Source organism: Plasmodium vinckei (assembly GCF_900681995.1).
Source record: "Plasmodium vinckei vinckei genome assembly, chromosome: PVVCY_10".
Taxonomy (NCBI): domain Eukaryota; phylum Apicomplexa; class Aconoidasida; order Haemosporida; family Plasmodiidae; genus Plasmodium; species Plasmodium vinckei.
Window position 1 is genome coordinate 201,083 of NC_051302.1, and position 24,327 is coordinate 225,409.

The 24,327-nt window shown below is 22.9% G+C and overlaps 5 protein-coding genes across 5 annotated transcripts; 1 reads left to right on the forward strand and 4 right to left on the reverse strand.

The window, feature by feature from the left end:
* Window positions 1-959: 959 nt before the first annotated feature.
* PVVCY_1000450 (inositol-phosphate phosphatase, putative) lies at window positions 960-8,247 on the reverse strand (the record flags this gene model as incomplete). The annotated part of the gene is made up of 2 exons (XM_008625503.2): window positions 960-1,593; window positions 1,715-8,247. The coding sequence occupies 2 exons, from the start codon at window positions 8,245-8,247 to the stop codon at window positions 960-962; spliced, it is 7,167 nt and encodes a 2,388-aa protein (XP_008623725.2).
* Window positions 8,248-10,870: 2,623 nt separating this feature from the next.
* Window positions 10,871-13,909, reverse strand: PVVCY_1000460 (RNA helicase, putative; the record flags this gene model as incomplete). The annotated part of the gene is made up of 1 exon (XM_008625504.2): window positions 10,871-13,909. One exon carries the CDS (start codon window positions 13,907-13,909, stop codon window positions 10,871-10,873), a length of 3,039 nt encoding a protein of 1,012 aa, XP_008623726.2.
* Window positions 13,910-15,291: 1,382 nt separating this feature from the next.
* PVVCY_1000470 (40S ribosomal protein S29, putative) lies at window positions 15,292-16,032 on the reverse strand (the record flags this gene model as incomplete). Its single annotated transcript, XM_037634404.1, has 3 exons — window positions 15,292-15,300; window positions 15,398-15,497; window positions 15,977-16,032. The coding sequence occupies 3 exons, from the start codon at window positions 16,030-16,032 to the stop codon at window positions 15,292-15,294; spliced, it is 165 nt and encodes a 54-aa protein (XP_037490503.1).
* Window positions 16,033-17,944: 1,912 nt separating this feature from the next.
* Window positions 17,945-18,936, reverse strand: PVVCY_1000480 (ATP synthase subunit C, putative; the record flags this gene model as incomplete). Its single annotated transcript, XM_037634405.1, has 4 exons — window positions 17,945-17,988; window positions 18,071-18,191; window positions 18,327-18,422; window positions 18,700-18,936. The coding sequence occupies 4 exons, from the start codon at window positions 18,934-18,936 to the stop codon at window positions 17,945-17,947; spliced, it is 498 nt and encodes a 165-aa protein (XP_037490504.1).
* Window positions 18,937-20,370: 1,434 nt separating this feature from the next.
* On the forward strand, window positions 20,371-24,054 carry PVVCY_1000490 (importin-7, putative; the record flags this gene model as incomplete). Its single annotated transcript, XM_008625506.2, has 1 exon — window positions 20,371-24,054. The coding sequence occupies one exon, from the start codon at window positions 20,371-20,373 to the stop codon at window positions 24,052-24,054; it is 3,684 nt and encodes a 1,227-aa protein (XP_008623728.2).
* Window positions 24,055-24,327: the final 273 nt, after the last annotated feature.

Genomic DNA, 24,327 nt, shown 5'->3' on the forward strand with positions numbered 1-24,327 from the left:
TGCTAAAAAATAAAATCACATTAGCATAAATATAAATAAATATTTATTTAGTAACATGTGCTTATGTAAAAATAAGAGCCTTATTTAAAACAACCCCATGCAACTAAAACATATTTTACCACACATTTTTATATAAATTTTATTTATAACAATTTATTAATTTTATATCTACATATTCAATCTATAAATAGTATGGAACACATTCAACATAGCCTTCAAATAGTTTCAATGCTTATACACAGACATATATTTACTTACACACTTTCTGAATGTGGATGAAGCAAAACAAGCTCTTAACCTCTTTTAGAAATTTGCTAACAAGCCTATTATTTTTTAATTATATATGCATTTTTTTCTCTTAATTTATTTTGAAAATCCATTTTTTGTTTTTACAACAAAAAAAATATTAGAGTTAATGAGGAAATATAAGCACATTATACACATAACTATTGAAATACATTCATAACATAAAAATACTAATATTTAAGCAATAAATCGAATGCTTATATCTTTATGTAAAAAATATAATAAATTAATTATTCATTATGTATGTTTAACTATTTTTCTCTTTTTTTTTTGCGGTATGTAAATTAATATATATGTACAAAAGAAAAAAACTCTCATCATATACATGTGTAGGAAAACATAATAATACAATAAAAATTCAACCACACAAATATGTAATTAACAAATTAAACGTGAACATATTGAGAAAAAAATAAGAAAACGAGAAATGATACAAATTAATTTTACATAAAAAAGAAAAGAGATGTATATGAATAAGTCTTGTGTGCACATCCATACATAATTATGCATTTGCGGTATGTACATGCCCTCGATTACTGTTCTGCATATATATATAGTACATTACAGACATTCATTAAATGCATAATTATTATTTATTTTGTTCTATTTCCTTTGGTTAGTTTATTTTTTCGATAAATTAAAAATCATTATCGTTATTTGAAAATGGTATATTCGTCAATTGGATCGGTTTTGGAAATAGGAGTTTGTTGAAAACTATTTTCATTCACCTCACTTTTTGATTTGCTATCATTATTACTATTATTATTACTGTTATTATTATTATTATTAGAGTAATTTAAAATTTGTGATATTGGATAGCTAGTATATTTGCTTATACCATAATTGTTTGGGAAAAAATAATCTAGCAAATTATTATTTTTATTATTACTGCTATTACTTGTGTTGCTAGAATTTTTGGTGAAACGATTGAACTCGCTATTTCCTGTAATACTATATGAACTATTCGATTTATATTCAATATCTTTTTTATCAAAAAAAACTTTTAATTCTATAATTGCACTAACAGGCTTATGGTCACTTGAAAAGAAATTATTATGGGTCTTATAATTCATATGTTTGAAATATATTCTATCATTATAATAAAAATCATTAATTTCGTTATCATTATTCACCTCTTTGTTAGTCAAAATTTTGCTAATACTATTCTCTATATTATTATCTGGGCTATCCTGCTCGCATTTCATTTTAGTATCTATAAATTCCTTTCTTTTTTTCTCCAATTCAGACAACTGTATTAATTTTCCACTAAGCAATACTCGGTCGCACCTAAAAAAAGTGAAAAAAATATAAATAAGTGTAAAAAAATGAGAAAAAAATATAAACAAGTGTAAAAAAATTACAAATAAATATAAAATTTTGTTTAATTGTGCATGCGAGGAAATCATACCATGCTGGGATTCTTCTAACATCATATATGTTTGAATTTTTTTTATATTTGTAAGTTGGGTTAAATGTAATTTGGCTTTCATAAAATAAACAAAAGGGTAAAATATTATAAATCTTATTATATATAAATTGGTCATAATTCAACAATTGGGTAATATTTTTATTTGAAATGAGTTTAAAAACTTCTTCCTGATTTTTATTAATTCTAAAGTTAAAGTCCCCACAAGCAAAAAAATAATCAAAATTAAATATATTATTTAATTCTTGGGTTTGAAAACTATTGCTTTGAAAACTATTACTTAATATACTTTGCATTTGACTATTCCTTTCAAAAATGTTAGTTTGTCCTGGTGCCAAATGAACGTTGTTAAAGCAAAATGAATTAAAGCCCAATCTAAATTTAACAGATACACTTCCTTTATTACCTGTATTCCCCTTTAACCCAACTTTTACTTTGCAAACATCAAGTTCTCTTATATGATCAACTAAACCTTCATCAATAAAAATTATGATAAATAATCCTATCATGGATACTGATTTTAATTTTACATATTTAAATTTTTTTAGATTAAAAAAGTATTTATTATTATTGTTATTATTACAATTTTGGCTATTTTTTGCAAACTTCTCATGTTTCATATCATTATTTTTTCTGATATTACTACTTGTGTTACTACCTTTTTTCATATCATGTTGTTTTCCCATTTGGCTAGAATCTTTGCCACTACATGTATTTTTTATATTGCTGCAACTATCATTGGTATTCATATTTCTGTTTATACACATTTTTTTATTATCATCAAAATTGTGATTGACATTTACAAACCTACTATTAGCACTTGATTTTGTTATATCCTCATCATTTTGTTTATAGCTTTTAAATACATTCATTTCCTTATCGAGCTTATTATTATTTGTTCCAAATTCTCCTTGGGCATTAGTATATATACTACTACTTTGTGAGCCCTTATAATTAGTTAAATTTTCATTATTACTAAAAAAATTGCTATCATTTTTATCAGAGTTTAAAATATCTATATCTTTGGTTAAACCTAATGAGGAATTATCCTCAAATATTTCATTTACACTACGACTAAATCTTGTGCCACTTCCTTTTAAGCTTTGTGTTAAAAATGTATTATTTTCATCATGCTTAAGAAAATTATTATCTCCTTTCAAATTACCGCTACCAACATGATCACTTTTATTCTCTTTAGAAATCAAATCACTATCGACAAAATTATAATCATTTGGAAATTCATAATTTTTATTATTGTTCATATTATATGAATTATTATCATTATTATTGCCTTCGTTATTTTCCTTATTTAAATTATTAAAACAACTATTTAAAAATGCACTTTTAGATATATCAAGAATATCTAAATTGTCATCATTTTTATCGTTTTCATTTGTTTCGTTATGTTTAAGTTTTCTATCCTCTTTTATATAGCTATCGTAAAAATAATCCTTGTTTGATTCTGTATTGTTTTCATTTTTTGAAGTATTTTCATCTATAAAATAACTTTCATTATGATGGCCTTGACTTTTTAAATACATTTCTTTTTGTCTTTGTGAAATTTCTGCTAAAGTTTGTGTAATTTTTTGTTCTATTTTTTTTTCCCTAAATGTATCTTTCATGTTCATTAAAATTCTAAATCCAGTTAATTCAACAACCTCTTGAAAGCAAAATACATACATATCAACATATTCATTATTTTCATGTAACCATGAAGATATATCATTTAATTCATATATATCACTTCCACATAAATTCCATGTTCCTGTCCATAATTTGATTATTTTTTCTTCATAGTTGTAATTTTTATTTTTACTTTTTATATGATTTTGCGTAAATTTTGAATCTTCATTATTCATATAATATTGATTTATCAAATCATGACTTAGTAAATCTCCAAATTTATTTTTATTCTTCAAACTATATATAAAATTCCTTTTTTTATATAAATTTTTTACATATATTAAATTGCTTTTGTGTTTTTTTCTTTCCTTTCCTGTTTTATTATTATTACCACCTATATTGTTATTACTATGATTTACATTTTTCTTACGTTTTTCATTTTTTTTCACAATTGTGTGGTTTAGCTTTTCATCATCATGTTGCTCATTTTCTTTTTTAATAATACTAGTTCCACTACTTAATGCACTTTTTTTATGTGTCTTTTTCTTTCCTTCTCTTATTAAAACATTATTTGCACCATTGGTTTTTTCATTAAGCTTATTTCTTTTTCCCAATTCAGTGTCTTTAGGAGTATTATTTTTTAATAACCATTTTTCATCACTTTTAGAATTGCTATCACTTTTGTCTTTATTCCTATTCTGAATCGATTTAATCGATTTTGAATAATACTTTCTTCTTAATCGTTCAGATAATCGAATTCTAAATCTTCGTTTTTTCTTAGTTTTATCAAATTTGCTTTTTAAAAGGCCTCCTATTTTTGCCTTTAGAGATATATAACCATCGCTATTAATGGATTTATTCGAATTTTCAGTTATGCCATTAATTTGACTTTTATCTTTATTATTATTCATGCTTTGATACAAATGAGGAATAGAAAAATATGGATTTTTATTACATAACTTGATAAAATTATCCATATTTATAAAATTATTATAATTTAATAAATAATTATAATCTCCTCCAATTAAATAATTTCTTCTTTTATTTTTATTACTATATTTACCTACACATAAAATTATGTCTATACATTCTTGCCTAAAATTATCTTCAAAATTATTTTGATAAAATCTTTCAATTGATTTAATAGCATGATCAATATTAGTAGTAATTGATGATCGACCAACATTTATTTGAGACGAAAAAACGCTACCTGTACCCGTATAATGTGTACTTATAATATCACCATTTTCCACCCACATCTTTTTAAATAAATGTTTTAATACATATACATATTCATCATTTTGTTCTGCTCTATATCCTTTATCAATTCGGTTTGCTACATTATATGTATCATTCATATTTGCAGGACTTAAATTTGTATTGTTTTGATTTTTATTTTCTTCATTTCCTTTATTGGAATTTTCATTATTTGATCCTCCTGTGCTAATATAATTAAATCTTTCTAATAAAAAGCTAACAGCACTATGGCCACTACTTTCGTTATTGTTTTTTTTTTTAGCTACACCACTATTACTTAAATTAGAATTATTGGTACTATTCAATTGGCTTGAGCCATGACCCGAAGAATATGCATTGCTGTTATATTCATACAATTTATCTGATGGAATTCTGTCTGTTGGTTCAATCAAGTAATTATCCATCTCCATTGAACTTAATATAGTTACCAATTCATTGTTACTAAATATACTACTTGCATTTTTTGGAAAATTAATACTTGATTTTTTAACAGGCTTTAAGAATTTATCATTTTTCGAAACATTTAAAATATATAAAATAAAAAACAAAGAATAGTAGTATTGAAAAACATTTGTTCTATCTAAACAATCCAAACAATTCGTTCGAAAAACGCCATCTTGAAAAATATATGATTCATTAGGTTTACTACAAGTATCTGTACTTTTTTGATTCCTACTATTTTCATTATTTACTGGTTCAACAAAAAATGAAACATTTTTTATTTGTTTTAATAAAACATTATTTATAAAACTATCCATTGCATCATCAAAACTTTTATTTTTAACTGAAATATGAAAATCATATTCTATATAATTTAGAAAATCTTTTTCTTTATAAGTATCATCTTTTTTAACACAATTCATTAATTCAATTAATTTTTTTGTTAATTTTTTTTCATTATTTTTATTTTGACTTAATAAATTTATATAATATATATTATTACCATAATTATGTATTAATTTTTTGTTATGCTCTTTAAATGCTTTAATACTTAGTAACGATGATCTTTCAATATTCACATGGGATGACATAGAATGTTGTTTCCAAAATAATGGTATTGAACCTCTTATTTGAACTAACGAAATAATCCGATTTTCAAAATTCAAAAGATTGTTTATACATTTATTTCTATCTATTTCGATAGGTTTTTTATATATATGCTTATTTATAATATTTCTGCATATGCTCATTCTTGCAGGTTTCATTTCCCTTTCGCTTATATCGCTTTTGCTGATAATTTCCTGATTGTTACTATTATCAATTAGGGAATTATTAAAACACTTCATTTCAATTTCTTTTCCTTCATATTTTTTTGCATCTATTCCTTTTGGGCTGGATATCTTATTCATTTTTACTTCATCATTTTGATTATCTTTAGGCCCGTCATTTTTTTTAACATAACTATCCACATCGACCTTATCGAATCGGCTTCTGTATGTCATATTATCTCTATTATCAATTCTAATAATTTGTTCTGATTCAACAAAATTAGCTACATGTCCATCATCATTTATACCTCTTTTATTAAATCTTGTACCTCCTAACATCGAAGATCTTCGACTTATTAAAAATAGTTCTACACGTTTTTTATTCATTTCGATAGATGTATAAGATATATAACCTTGAATAACTGGGCAAAACCAATTATCATCAATTTTACATCTGCTTTTTATTTTTTTAATCATTTGATAGTTCCATATAAACTTTTTTTCACATATTTTTAAAAAACTTTTTCTTATATTTAAGGAAGAATAATGATGTAATAAAGGAGCCCTCTCTTTCTCTTCAATATTTTTTCTTCTTTTTTTTTGAATACACTGAGTTAGATCAAAATCGTATGAATAATACATATGTGTACATAATATTTTTTGAATCATTTTTAATATCTTTGGGATATCCATTTTTAAAATTAATTTATCTTCTTCATTTTTCATATGTTCTGTATTTTCACTTTTAATATCCATAAAATATGGATCTCTTTTGTCAATATCATCATAATTACTAGCATTAAAATAATAGGTGTTTATCAAATCTTTAATATCCCCATTAACAGTTTTAACACTTTCACCACCTTTGCATTTGTTTTGTTTTTCACTACTTTTTTGGGTGTCCTCAACACTATTAGTATCGTATGGCTTGTCGATTATATTTTCATTTTTTCCCTCATCATTAAATGAGGGTATAAGATTTTTATGCTCTTTTTCATCACCCTTATTTTCGTTAAAACAAGTTTCATGAGTCTTATCATCATCTAGATCGATCAATATGTTCGAATCACCATTTTTTTTTTTGTCATTTTTTATTTCATTATCATAATTTAAATCATTTTTCTTGTTAGTATCATATACATATTCATACTCATTAATATCAAAACATTTGACATTGGCATCATTTGGTTCTATTCCCATATTATTATTCCACGTATTTTCATTTACTAAATTATATTCATTTTTGTCATTCATAAGATCAAGTAACATTGCATTATCATCAAGAATGTGTGTACTTGTGCTCATTTTTTGTGAATTTGTTTGGTTAGTATTAAGTTGGTTTTCATTATTACCTTCTTGTTGAACTCCCAAGGGAGCCTTTTCAATTCCACTCATATTTTTATTGTCATAATTCGTTATATCTGAAATTATGTTCAGTATATTTTTATTATTAAACTGATTTGTTAACCATTTTTTTGCTGTATTAAAGTTTAGCAGCTTCTTATTTTTTTCTTCTTTTTTACTAAAATTATTTTGATTATCTTCATAGTTATTGCCGTATATTTTTCGTTCAGTAGTGTTTTCTACAATTTCTAAATTTTCAATATATTCTATTTTATTCTTATTATTTATATCATCATTAGATTTATTTATTTTATCCATAAAATATTTATTACATATATTTTGATCGTCTATTTTATATATATCATTACTAAAACGATAAGGGTTAGTTGGTTCTTCATTTGCAATTATAATTCCGCTATTTTCAAATTTGTCTAATTTTATTTCATTATTATTTATTCTATTTGAAGTACTTAATGAGTCACTCTCGTATTTTCCATCATTGTTAGTATCTCCTCTCCTATTTTGTAAATTCTTTTGATTTTCATCTAAACCTTTAATATTAGCATATATATCCTTCACCTGGTCCGAATTTACAACTTCAAATTTCTTATTTATATCTTCATTATTTTTTGAACTGTTAATAAAAAAACTCGTTGAATTATCATCAATATTAAGGAAATTATTTATTGTTGTATTCATAGAGAAGAGATTTATATTATATGGTATATATTGCACCCTTTCAATTTTATATATATTTCTATATTTATTTAAATAAAAAAATTTACATAACAATTTCCATTTTTCACAAACAAATAAAAATAATTCGTTATGGACTTCTATTGTACCTATTATATTATCAACTATTAATTCATTTAATAGCGTACCAAACTTTTTACTGTTTTTTCGAATACTATCTTTATATATTAACTTTTCGGAGCACTTCCCAGTCTCTCGGTAAATAAACAAGCATGGGGTTTTAGAGATCTCATCTTTATTGCCTTTTAAATGCTTTGTATAAATTATTTTAAATACTTTTTCATATATTATTAACAAATATCTTCCTTCTGTATTATTTGCATTCATCAGTATTGAATTGGTTTATATAAGAACAAATGACTTGAAAAAAAACAAATAAAAAATTCAATAAAATAAAAATAAGCCCAATTCAAGCAGGATTCCTGATAGTCAAGGAAACATATGCATAGTAGAAGGCAAAAATAGGTCAATCTTCCAGAGATAATAATACCAATTTTATTATTTTTTTATTTCTATTTTACATGGCCATAAAATACATAAATAAGTACGCTCTGACTAAAAATAATAATGTAGTAACACTAGAATAAACAATAGAACACACAATATTATCACCGTATTCACTTTTTTTTTATCGTCTTTAAAAAATTTTCATGTATTTGCACATATAATCATGTATTCATATAAACAAAACATTTTTTTTGAGTATATGTATTGTATAATATTTTTTAGCAAAGGAAATCTGCTAACGTATTTACGCCATATAAATTATTATGCACACAAGCATACATATGTACATATATATAGCAGTGGATAACTTATCCTATATATATAAATTAAAAATAAATTAAAATAATGAATCATACACAATCATACTTTTTCTCTTGTCTTGCACTTATTTTGAATCATTTTAATCATGTTTAAATCGTCTTTGATCGATTAACAGTAATTGTGATTTTTTTTTAATTTTTGTTTTTGTTGTCAGTAGAATAGTATATTCCAGCTATAAAGTTATGACAAATTAATTGCCTTCTTTAACTTTATCGTTTTAAAAATTATATATATAAATGCATATATAAATGTGAAGTTGTGTTAATTTTGGGGGTAAATAAATGTATACCTCATACAAGTAACTATTTATGACACATGTATATATACATATATATTATTATATGCTATAGGCATATGTTATTTATTTTTTGTTATATACATAAATATATCATTATTGCACATTTAAATATTTTAGTGTAACAAATATATAACTACTTCTTTTAATCCTATGCTCAAATTCTCTATCGTTTGCATATATAAATGGCATAGGAGTACTCCATACGTATGAGAAACATAAGCAAGGGAATATAATCATATATATATTATATAATCACATTAAGAATACAAATATTTTTGTATAATAAATAGTATATAATTAATAAATAAAGAAAATCATCAAAAATTGTTATATTCATAAGAAAATTCAAAAGCTATAATAATAACAAAATTTAATATATATTAAAAACAATTGTTAAAAAATATATATAATAATGATTTTTTATTTTCATATTTATTTGCTTTTTGTGGAAATAATATAACTTTCAGTTTGTTAGTATTATTATTTTTCAAATATTTTGTTTTTGCTTTATTATTATTATTTTCTTTGTGTATATATTTTTTTTGCATATCATTCAATAGATATCTCAATGCAAGACGAAAAAAAAAATTAGCTATACAATTTAATACGCATATATATAAATGTGATATATTTTGTATATATTTTCCCATATATTTATCACTTATATTTTTTAAGCTTATGCATATATAATTTCACAATTTAAGCTATAATATTAATTTTTATGTTTTTTTTAAAATAAAAAAATGGTATTTAAAATAAACAAATTTCATTTATAATTTTCATATAATAAAAGTTTTTATAATACCAAATTATTATTAACACATTAATTTTCTATTTTTACTTTTGGGGCATATTTTTTTATCTCTATTCCCATGTATACGATCACATGCCTATGTAGTATAAAAATCAAATTTATTTTTTATTCTTTACATTGTTTTTTATATACAAATAAAAAGGCAGTAAAAGGGTGTAAAATACGTGTATATATTCTTGGTTAGTCACATTCATTTGAGGGCTCAGTTTTACTTTCTTACAATATATGGCCCATAAACATGAATATATATAAATATATCACCTACTTTTTAATATCATATTCTTAGTTTGAATTCCATACTTTAATATTTTTTTAAAAACCCTTGAATATCACATATGCATATGACCATGTTGCTCCATCGCACAGATAAGATAATATTCATATGTTAAAAAATTATATTTTATACTTGCGATATGAATTGAGGAAATCGTATTTACATTCAAATTGCATATACACATATATATGTGTGTATACTGCTTGATGAACGACATAGCCTCATTCTATATCACTGATTTATTTGTATTGTTGGGTAGTTAGCAGATTAAAAATAATATACTTAAAAAAATATAAAACAATTAATGCATAAGTTTACAATGAAAAATGAGATTAAAGTAATAAATGAACTTTAAGACGAAACTTACAAATTATCTATTACAATAATGTAATTTAAATATATGTATACATTATATCTTTTTCCATAAAATGAAAGTCATAAATTTTTCAAAATAAACAAAGGGAATGGGAAAATAGGCATAAATGCATTATGCATAGTAAATTATGTAAATTATTTATATATACATGATAAAAATAAATAAAATAACAAAAATGTGGAGCGTCAAATATATGGGGTAACCAAACAAATAGTCTTTTACTTATTTTCACTCCAACTGATGCACGGCTCATAATTTACCAAAAAAAGGTTTAAAATTAAAAAAATACAAAATTTGGTATACACCTTTTTCAGTTTTAAACAAAAAAGGATATACATTCATATTATAAAATCGAAATTTCTAGAAATATGTTTTTTTTTGATGTTTTTTTTCCTTTATTTTTCCCTCATCCTCATAAGTTGGCATATTGTCCAAAACGATAGTTTCTTGGTCATAACTTCCTTGTTCATCATTTGTAGGTTTTTTCGATTTTCTCTTTTTCCTTAATATTTGTAATGATCCATCTTCTAATTTGGTTACAGTATTATATTCATTGCTATCGTATATATCTGCTTTTCTATTTGGATACCGCGGTATTTTTTCGTGAGACTTAAGTATCCCTTTTTTTATGAGTCTCTTTCGCTCAATACCCATTTTATGATAAAAATATAATTTTTTTGACAAAATTTTATTTTTTTTACTGAGACAATTTCTTCTAGGTGCCATATTTAATGCTTTTCTTCCACCTCTCTTTTGATATTTTTTCTTTTTCTTTATAATATCATAATATTTATTATGTATATTAAGCATTTTACTAACCTTTTTATTTAAATTTTGAAAAACGATTTGTTTTTTATCAACAGTTTTTTCTATAATATCATTTACTAGACTTGTATTTTTTTTATTAAAAAAAGATGTTAATGAATTACTTGTGTTATTAAATTTGTTTAAGTTGACTTTGCTCGATTTATAAATATAATCATTTATATTATTACCAATATCATAATTTATAATTTCACAATTTTCAAATTGTACACCTCTACTTAGTATGTTTGTACATATTAATATATTTGTTTTGCTTTTTTTAAAATCTCTATAATTTTGACTCCTGTCTTTATAATTCATTTCATTATGAATACAACTGACTTTATATTTTAATTCGGATAATATATCTTTTAAATTCATTACACTTTTTCGAGTATTACAAAATATCACATATTTGTTCAAAAAAATATGTGAATTACCCTTTACACCTCTATTTTCCGATCTTTGACTATTATTATTTCCTTCTTTTCTTTTCAACTCTTTATTGCTAAGCATTTCGAGAAGTAAAGAAACTTTCTCCTTACTTTTGCTATTAATAAAAACATGCTTTATTTCACTACGAATATCATGGCTATTCAAATTAATTATTTGTTGCACATATTTACTTCTAATATTGTTGCTCAAAAATTCACTTATACAAAATGTTTTTGTTGCTGATACAAATATTGTAATAGGAATATTTGAACTTATTGTATTTTTTGTATTTTCAATACTTTCAATTTTTTTTATTATATTTTCATTTTTATTTATTGTCTTTACGGATTTAGTTTCATCACGAGAATTGTCTATCTCTTCATTGCTAATACTGGAACTATTATTTTTTTCATCCTCAATTTCGGATTCATCATCTTGATCATTTTCATTAGCTTCTTCAGTAATACTAGCATATTTTTTATTCAATTCTTTAATAGTATTATTACTCCTCTTTCTAGTATTTATTTTATCCGTCTTTTCTTCATCTTCTAACTTTTGTGTTTCTTTTTTTTCTTCATGTTCAGTATCATTATGAGTCCCACCCTGATTTAATAATGCAGGTCTCTTAAAATAATACATATTTGTGTAATTTTTAACATGGTTAAATATAAGTTGAAGTTTTTTTTCATTAAAAGGATTACACAATGTTTCAGATTCTTCTACTACTAAATATTTTAAAAATTTTAAATTATACAAATGTTTATTTTTAGCATTATCTAATTTTTCAAAAATTTTATCAGGTGTTCCTATTAAAATATCGATGTTGTAATTTACAACATTCTTTTTTTTTTGAGAATTACTTTTTATATTTTTCAAAAAATTATTGGAACTAATAAATTGAGATTCTGTGTTGAAACAGCTGTCTAAGTTTTTATTAGACATATCGTCGTTATCACAAAAATGTGTTGTCTCTTTCTTGTTAGAATGAAAGGATTGGACATGAAATTTTTTGATAGACTTTTTTTTATTTCCATAACCACCAGCTAAAAGCTCGATATTTATATCAAAGGATTTTAAAAATGAAAAAAGTTCACAAGCTGCTTCTCTAGTATTTGTCAATATAATGGCATATGGAAAAGAAATGTTTTTTTTATGTTTTAAACTATTAAGCTTATTATTTTTTTTATTATTAATATAACTATTACTGACATTGAAATTGTTATATCTTCTCATATATATATATCTATTTTTTATTTTAAATTTTTCATAAGATATATTAAAAAATAAATTTTCTTTATTTTTAAGGTATCTTAATTTTTCTTTTTTACGGAATAGTTTATTTCGGTATTTTTTGTAATTATATTTATTTAAAAAGTTATAAAAATTAGACAAATTTGTCATAATATTTTCATTATTCTTATAAAAATTATCAATAATAGGAAGAAAATAACTCAGTGTTTTACCGCTATTATCTGGACTAACAATAACATATATATCATTAAAACATTTTGATGCATTTTTATTATCCTTTGTTGTATTTATTTTGTTATTTTCAAATTTATCATATTTGCTATTTGCATGTCTATCATCTTCATATATATTAACACATTTGTACTTTTCTAAATCATAAAAATCAGTACTAATATATGAATTCGATTTTAAATAGTTATTAACATATGCTCTATTTTTTAAAATAGTTTTATATAAGCTTTGTGAAGGCATTACATCCATTTCATTTTGATTTTTTGTAAGTTCTTTTTCTTCCTTTCCTTGTAGCAACAACGGAATTACATTTTTTTGAATTTCTGTTGGGTTATATATTTTTAACTCATTAAGCTTTAAATATATATTTATTTTAAAATTATAATCTAAAAAACTATTTTTATATAAATCATCTTTTATTTTTTCACGCTTTTCCCTAAGTATTGATTTGTTTGTATTTTTAATACCCCCTTTGATTGGGTCTTGTCCTTTCCTTCCGTTATTTATTTCGAAATTTCCATCACCGTTTATATTTGCTTGGATATTTCTTTTTCGTACTCGTCGTACAATTGATATATTTCTTAATATCTTTGTTTTGAAAAGACTTGATTTCAAATTTTTACAAAGTGTTACATTTTGCTGATTTATTATCTGCCTAAAGTACCAATTTTTCATCATTTTATCAGCCTTACAATTTCATAAATATTAACCTACTCATTGCTATGTGTTTTTAAATTTTGAAAAATAAAAAAAATAAATGGAAAATTCAAATGACTGAAAATGGTTATATCTCTAGTTAAACCATATTATATATCTGATTTCGTCAAAAAAAAATCCATTTTTTAATATAATACATCCCTATATTCTAATTCTCTTACAACACACATATATAAATATGAATATATCCAAATTCATATTCTTTATTTTTTCTACTTTGTATGTTGTATTTTATCAAGCAAAAATTAAATATTTTATGAGTAATATTAGTAGTGTTTTTTTCTCTTTATATGCACATATATTTTGCAAATACGACATACATATGGATATAGAAATTAAAAATAGTAATATTCCAATATAGAAAAAAATTATTCTATAATTTATACTACATTCGTTTATCTTTGATTGATGAAAAATTTTATTAATTTTTATAATTCGAAAATTATACCTTATAAAAATGTTTCTTAAAAAGAAGAAAAATATGATGAAAGCTATTTAATTCTGCTTTACATATATTAGCATATACACATTTACCAGCCATTATGTTATTTCCTTTACCGCTTCCATATTTGCTTACTTTCTAACATTTATTTTGTTTTCATTATCTATATATAATACCCTAATTTATGTAAACTATATTTTTCAACAAAATTGAGTATAACATAATAAATTAATAAGAATTAACGAAAATATCAATAGCAATTTATTATCAGACAATTGCCATTTTAAGATATATTTTATTTCCATTTTTTTTCACCAATTCAATATTATAAAAAAATTAATAAACCTTTTGACCCACTTTTATAATAAAATGGGGCTTATAAAAATACAATGAGGGCAGACTATAATGGTATATATAATATACAGTGTATTTATTAATATATGTATTTATGTGTTTGTGTTCGTTTAACAAATATATAGGGAATAATAAAACATATATGATAAAAAGGCATTATCATGTAGCTTCGTATCAATTTACAAAAATACACATATATAATACATGCATATATATAAATATTTTTTTTTTTAATACATAATTTTTGAATAAAAAAAATTAATTACAATACTTCCAAAAATTTGTTTCTTTCAAATGTTTTAGTTCATATATCCACTTGCTCTCTATATCTATTTGTAAACATATATACTAGGAAATCAAAATTTAAATTGTCATATTCGTGTTTAATCATTTCTTCATTATTTCTTTTCTTTTTGTAAAATTCAGAATGATTGCCTTACATTTTCTCTATTTTTAAAATTAAGTATTAATTATTAAAAAGCAGCATCGAATGATAGATATGGTTAGTAATTTTCCTTCATTAATATGGTTGTTAGGATTTGTCCTTTTATCTATACTGTAAATAGGAATAATCAAAAAAAAAATATATATATAACCTCAGTGAAAAATTAATAAAATATTAAATTATTTTTAAATATAAAAAATGTACAAACCTTTTTAAATCCAATTATATCAGCTCTTTCTCTAAAGCATTGTCTACATATGTTGATGTTATATTTTCTTATGATGGCGTGCCTGTTGGAGCATACTCGGCTATAATAAAAAAAAAGGAAATAAAAAATTCATATATACAACTGTACATATATGCATCCACTCATATATAAAAGTTATTATGTATTTTTATATAAAGGCATAATGATATGCCTCATTAAATGCATATGCAATATTTATAGATGGAAAAATACTATATATAAAACATTATTATATAATACGAAAACTTGTATATATCCATAAAAGGATCTTATATATATATGTAAGGATACTTATATATTTGTACATTATTATATCTATATTTATATATCCACAAATTAATGCATATACATAAAATGCCACTTATATTAATATTCAAATGAGTCAACATACATTCTCTATATATTTCCCCACTCGCTTATTTAACACATAGTAAATATATGTATACTATTTCCACGCATAAATATATATATATAAATATAAATAAATAAAATAGGTTTGTAATTCATGAATTTTAAAAGCAGTAAATGATATTATATTACCATTGCCTTGATCCTTGACCGTATTTTTTGGGGTGAACGTTTTGTATACAGCCCATTGTTTTATTATAAAAAATGGAAAATATATCAATTAAAAAAAGGTTAGTTTAGATATAATAATTTGTTTGTGAAAAAATCACTATAATAATATTTAATATTTATTTAATAATTTTGTAAAATATTTTATTTATTTTCTAATGAGAATAAATGTAAAAAAATATTTTTTTTTTAATTTTAATTATTATAAAATTTCATGTTCATACATTTTTAATTAAATTTGCTTTGCATAAAAAACCAATATAATATTAAATATATTAATTATATTAATATCCATATTTTTTATTTTAAATAAGCCAACTGCAATGATAATGATGCACGTTATGTTATACATACAAACCATCAAATAAACAAAAAATATATATGATGTATTTAAGCTATATATTAAATAATATATAGTATATTGCGAAACATTTTAATATCCTCTTATTGCAACATATTATAAATGGCGCTTCCCTTTTTTCCCATAGCGATATTATGAATAAATTATTATAAAGTTTTCATGCATATATTATAAAAGCCGATCCTTAAAATTAATGCATATCTTTCTATATTAAAGGCAATATTAATATTTCGTAAAATATAGGAATATATTTGAAGAAATTTCCATTTTTTCACAAAGAAAAAAAAAGGGGGCACTAAAACCGTAACAATAATATACACTTTTATATTTTTCATATATTTTTATATATTATTATTTTTTTTAGTATTTTTCCACAATTTATATTTTATTCTTCTTAAATTTTTATTATTACCTCAATTACAATTATAAATGATATGATTTTCATATATACGATATTAATAGTATATAATCGGCTGTATGCATATAAAAAAATGCTTGAAAAAAAGGAAACTCCACCAATCAACATTTTTAATCACAACGAACATACAACTTTGTACATATAAAAAGGAAATAAAGAAATATTTTCGATTTTTTCTTATATCATATATTTATATTTGAAAACATAGCGAGTGAAGGGGTTCAACAATTATTTTTTTTTGTGTAAATTAAAATTTCATTTTAAGAAAATCTGTCACTTTTCTATTATTTATATTACAGTTTTCTTTTTTATTTCTATTTTTAATGCGCATTAGTTAAAAACAAACGAAAGAGGTAAAAGGACTTTATATTTCACGCTAGTGTTGTACATGTTCAAAAAATAATATAGGAAACTTATATAAACATATACCATTAAAGGTTTATGAAAATACAAGGACAATAGATTTGCGATCCATTTTTTTATTAATGTATTGTGGTTTCTACGAACTGCTCTTTATATTAAAGAAAACAAGCATACACCAACCTAGTGCCAACATATATATAATTTGTGTGCACTTATTTATTATATTATTTGTTTTTTATAATATATCTTACATTAATTCTGAAAACATATCGCCCTCGAATTTGCATGAAGGGATTAGAAAAAAGGAAAAAAAAAACAAAGTGAGTAGACCACCTTCATATTTATAAAAATGCTTTTAAAGTATCATTTAAATTATGTCTAAGTTTTTATTATTCTAACTATTATAATAATTATTATTATTGTTATTTCTTTTCATTTTGTTTTGGTGTCCTTTTTTTTCTTAACATAAAAAAAAATGTCTATAAGTATGTATATAATATTAAACAAAACTATATATAATTAAAAGTTTTCTCAGAAAACAATTAATTATATAGAGGAAAAAAATAAAAATAATAAATAGATAGTATATCTATATATATTTCATGCATTTTTATGGATGAATGCTAATATTATAAGCATGAAAAAACATATATGCATATGCTCTTAAATATATAAAACATTCCCTACTCTTCATTAAACTTATTATTTTGATATAAGATTAGGGTTTAATTATTTACGGGAATAAAAAATTGTACCATATTAAAAAGCAAAAAATTCATATTCTATTATTTTATGAATATAGCAAAACTGCGCTCATTAAAACACAAATAATACCTATAAAAATGAAAAAAAAAATAATATAATGTAAAGAGAAGCAACAGCAAAGGAAAGACAAATTATATGGAAAAAAATTTACCTAAAAATTCCAAAAAACCCATCCCAATTAAAGTGTAAGTAAATAATTCATCCTTTATAGATGGATTTCTGCTAGTACCCAAAACTAAAGCTGAAAATAAACTTCCAATACCTTGAGCAACCTATAGTTTTATTTTCAATAAAAATAATGTAAAATAAAAATGATTTTTTCAAATAATGTGTGTGCAAACAAATGGAAGTATTATTGCTGTAATATGCACATAAATATTTTTACACTTTATTTATTTCTCTATTACCCCTCCAACTGACATCAATGCAATGGCTGCTGATAAACTTGCTATACCACTATCATGTCTAACACCTAATTTACTGTTAATGCAACTTTTTTCGTCCTAAAAAAAATGTATTCACAAATTAATACAGCATATGTGGCACCAAAACATTATGTATTTTTAAAAGGCATATTATTATAAAATCCGTAGACAAACACTTAATAGATAAATACATATCATTTGTGTGACTACACATATAATAATAAAGCTACATATAGTTTCTATAATATTAAAAAAATAAACAATTCATTATTATGCACACCAAAAATAATACACACATAATTTGCTCTTTATGTTGTGTGAACATGCTTTTATTAAAAAAAATATATATATTTACCTTGAGAATAGCATTGACGTTTTGGGTATTAATTGTTTTACACATAAATGGTGAGGTGTGATAAAATCTGTGAAAATTATAATTTTTGTATAAGCCATTATTTGAAATAGTATTTCCAGCGTTGATTGTTACATTTCTGCTTGCTATTGAATATCCATTATTTAAAAATGAACTCTTAAATTTAAAATTTTGAAAAAGGCCCGAAGAGTTTAACGTATTAAAAAAAAACCTACTCATTTTTACTTGTACTATTTAAAAATTAGAGATAACGAATAATTGTAACAATAACACACAATGCAATAAAATAAATACTTTAATGATAATTGTAATGATTATGCCAATTAATAATGTTTTTATGTAATTGTTATAATGCCTATTTTATATGTGTATTATTTTGTGTACATATATTTATTGTTTTCCCCTTATTTATTTAAAATAATTTTTCCATATTATGTTCAAATTATATCATTTTTAATAGGTGTATAAAGTTTTTTAAGGTATTAGCATAATATTTATTTATAAAAATATTCAATACATATATAATAATTGTAATAAAAAAAGCGTTAACAAATATATTTTTTTTTTACTTTGGCTTATTGTTTCATGCTCGCTTGTTTGTACTTGTTTTTTCCCTTTCACTTTTTTAAGAGTGTCGAGTAGTATTACATTTTTTATATCTACACTTAAGAATGCCCATAATATGTATTGACATATAAAGCTATATGTTATTTTATACATTACCCAATTAATAATTTTTTTTTAAACACACTTGAAATACATGTGCATATATATACATAATATACAAAACACGGAGAAATTAAATAAAAACATATATAATATATTATAAATTCCTAATTAAAAAAAATTCATGTATTATTCTTTTAAATATCCTTAATAATATATAACTATCTGACTCTGTATTTTATGCCCTTGTTTTTTCCTACCGACCTTATATTGTTTTTTTTTCGCCCTCCATACCTTAAAACAAATTCAAATAAATATGCGCAATAATGTATTATATTCTATTACAGTTGTTCACATAAAATTATACAAAATTTTAATTTATACGTTATTTATTGTTGACATAAAAAAACATAAAAATATAATAATGAAATAAATGAAAAAAACACAAACCTATTAATCATATTTTCAAATTATGTAAAACATGCAAATTAATATAAACATATATAAACGCAAAAAGGTTTATTTAAATGCTTATCGAATTAGCTAAAAAACAAGTATAAAAACATACTTATACGTTTACACGTTTATATGCATGGAAAAAAAAAACTTAGTTAAAAAAATGGGTAAAAATAACAAGTTTCAATGACATAATAATTTTGGAATATACTTAAAAATAAATATAGCACAAAATTAAAGTATTATAATAGCTATAAAAATATAGATACATATAAAAAATATTTACCTATCTATGTATATACGACACAGATATATAAATGTTTAAGAACATGTATATTCTTTTATATAGTCATTTTATTTGTTTTAATAGCATATTTATATAACATATTTATATACTTTTACCTTATATTTTTGTACGTTTTTATCGTATAATATATTATTATTATCTTTGGAGCTAGCCAATAAAATTGAAAAGGTACTCCTCTCTTTTCTTCTTACACGTTAAAATTTCTAAATTACACATCACTTAGAATGGAAAATGTATTGGATGTGGGAACATTTTGTGAAATGCTGGAAGGATCCCTAAGTACATCAAGGGCAAGACGAATTCAATGTGAAGAATATTTAAAACAGGTTCCGAAAATAGCGGGATATATCAATACAACATTGAACATAGTAAAAAGTGTAAACACAATAGATGACAGTATAAGAATTTCTGCTTCGATATTTTTAAAAAATAGTATAAAAAATAATTATGATAGTTTAGAAAAAGAAGAGATATGTATACTTATAAAAGATATTTATGAAAGCTTATTATACTTAGAGATGAAAGACAAACAATTATATGTTCAATTATTTGAGATTATGAAAATTTTAATCCATAAGAATTTCCCTGAAGATTTTTATATTTTAGAAAATATATTAAATGATATAAATCAAAGAAAGGATGTAAGGAAGCTATATGTTAGTTTATACTGCTTAAAATTAATATTTAAAAAATTAAAAATAAAAAAAAAAGAGAATTATGAATTATACACAGAAATTTTAAATAAATATTTCTATCCATTAATAAACTGCCTATATGATTTAAGCTCATTAGATATAAATAATAATGACGTGAGTGAAATATTAAGTATTATATGCAAAATTTATTACTATGTTAATGATAGTTTTTTAATTAAAGAGGTTATAATTTTGGAGTATATGGATAACTATTTTAGTTTATTTGATCATATATTAAAGAATGAAATAAATATACCAAACTATATTAATGATGAAAATTATCTAAAAACCTTACCACAATATAAATGCAAGAGAATAGTTTTAGACATTGTTACAAGATTATTATCGAGATATATCAATGCTAATTACAATAAGTTTAACAATGATTTAAGCGAAAAATTTTGTCAAAACTTTTTAAATAAATGGTTATGCCCATTCTTTGACGATTTTATAATAATTTTGCAAACTTATGATAGAAATAAAAAAAGTTTAACTGACGAATGCTTGATATATATTATACAAGGCTTATCATATGGTGTTGAAAATGCAGTTATATATAAAAATTATATAAAAAATAATATCGAATTTTTGGTTAAAAATATTATATTCCCATTATTATGCTATAGTGATGACGATATAGAAAAAATACTCTACGATGAATATGATTATACAATGAATATATTTAACAGCTATTCCGTTGAAGACAAAAAAGTTAGTGTCACTTCTTTTATAAAAGATCTCACTAGGTATAGGGGAGTAAAACATACATCCGAACTTTTTATGCTTTGCGAAAGTGTTATCAGTGCATATAACCAAAATTATGCTTCCATATATAATGATCTTAATACTGGCATAATTTCACCAGCCAATCCTCAAGGGGCAGATAACAACCCTATAGATACAGACAAACTTGAGCAAGTTTTACGAAACAAATTTTGTAAATATAAATATGGTGCACTAAAAATACTAGAATGCTTATATAACAGATTATGTGATAAAAAACGAAATATGAACATAGAAGAATTTTTAAAGACATATATAGAAAATGATTTAAATAGCCCAAATTATTTATTATGCTATCAATCTATTGTAACATATTGCTCGTTTATAAAAAAAATTGAACAATTTAAAGATGTTAATGGGCTTTTACGTAATTATGAAATCATATTAAATCACATGAAAAGCTCAAGCTTGTTAATTCGTGTAGCTAGTGCATCTTATATTAAAAAGTTCTTTAAAATAAAAAATTATGTATTAAAAGAAGCCATTATAAAAACCATACCAATTTTAATCGAGCGATTATTGAATGTCATTAAGGAAGTTAAATGTGAATATATTGTTATGACATTAGATAATTTGGCTTATACATATAAAGACTATATAACACCATATGTTAATGACGTTGTTATAGCACTATGCTCAAGTTTTGTTTTTCTAATAAATAAGAAAGAAGCAGATGAGGAAAATACTAAAGGAGGTAGAACTTCAAACTCATTTGAAAACAGTTTACGAAATGGTAATACTGGAAATGCAATGAATAATACCTTAACAGATGATAATAATTCACTATTTAAAGATTCAAAGTTTAGTATAAATGGGGATGAAAAAAAAGATAAAAAAAATGAAAATGAAGAATTAGATTTAAATTCCGTTATTTTATCTATTTTAACTGCTATTTTAAGTTTGCTTGATTCCGTTAATGAAAGTAATAAAGCTCAAATTTATAGTAGCACTTTATCTTATTTATATGTTGTTGTTGATGAAACATTTAAATCACCATCTATTGATTACCTTGAGGAAGCATTATCACTTCTTACTAATATAACATACTATTTAGATATTGATGAACAAGTTTATATGCGCTTTGAAAAATTATATGATATATTTTATTTCAATACCGATGATAATTTGAAATTGCAAGAATTAAATATGATTAGAAATAATCCACAACTTGCTTTAAGCACAGATATGATATTAAACGAAAAAAATACAGATGCTTATTTTTATGATTTTATTTTTGACTTATCATTCTCTCTTGGAGTTTTTGACAATATTATTTCGAAAGCAACCCAATACTTTGTTAATATATATAGCGAAAGATACTGTATGAAATATACACATATGATATATAGATTAGGTATATTTGCTTTACATTCACGAATTATTAAAAGCAGTTGCAAATTATTTTATATTTTGTTTGAAGCTACAGTAAAAATTCGAGGAATCGATGAATTGATAGAACCAATTTTAACAGCTTTTTCATTAAAACTATTTAAACATGATCAAGTTCAAGCATTATTATTAAGTCAGAAAAAAGCAAAAGAAACACCATCAGGGGCAGATAATAATGGAGCTAATGATGGGGCTGATAGTTTATGCAGTGAATATGATGAAGATATATTAAGCAAAACAAGTATTGAATATATTAAAAAATTATTTTATTCAATCATAATTTATAATTCTGAAAGTTTCTTTATTTTTTTTAACAAAATGAATAAAACAAATTATATATTACTATTTTTATCAAATATGAGTGATGTCAAAATTAATTCAACACGAAAAATGTATGTATTAGCTATGAGTGCAATACTTGAAAATATACACAACCCCAATATAAGTATGCACATACCTGACGTCAACTCTTTTATAATAAACATTGCAAATGTTGCAAATGACTATCATATAAATAGAAATAATGATGATTCATCAGAAAAATCAATAGATTCAAAATCTTCATCAGGAGATGAAAATAGTGAAATCGACATTGATGAAAATGAGGATGCTACTAATGATAAAGCATTTAAATTAATTAAAACTATTGAAGCTTTAGAAAAAAAAAATGATCTTAAAATTAAGCTTAAAGATCATGTTATAGATAATGTCGATGAATTGGCACAAATACAAGGAGATAATCAAACTCAAAATAAATTAGGAAGAAATTTTAATCAAAATGCTGACCAGGAAGAAGAAGAAGATGAAGATGATGATGATGACGATGATGATTATTATGACTATGACGATTGTTCAGATTATAGTAGCGATGAATATCGAAATGGTTTTTTTGACGATATTAATCCTTTTAAAACTTTATATGACGCAACCTTTAATTTTTATAAAAAATATGAAAATTTATGTAACCAAGAAATATTAGGAAAAATTAAATATCTTGTTGATGCTGACTTAACTGCGCAAATGCAGGAACAGTCAAAATAATTAAACATGCGAAATATTTTAAACAATTAATGTACCTAAATTTATAACCATACCTGCATGCGTATATATATGTATGTATAAAAATTTATTTTTTAACAAACTTAACGAAATAGTTGTGTGCACGTTTTTTGCTAGCTCATGCGGCTACTTAAAAAAACATTTTCCTTTATATTATTTAAAAAAAAATTCAAACAAATTATGCAATTAAATATATAAGCAAAAATATACACATATGCGAGTATATTTTGCTCGGAAATATGCTAAATAAGCAAA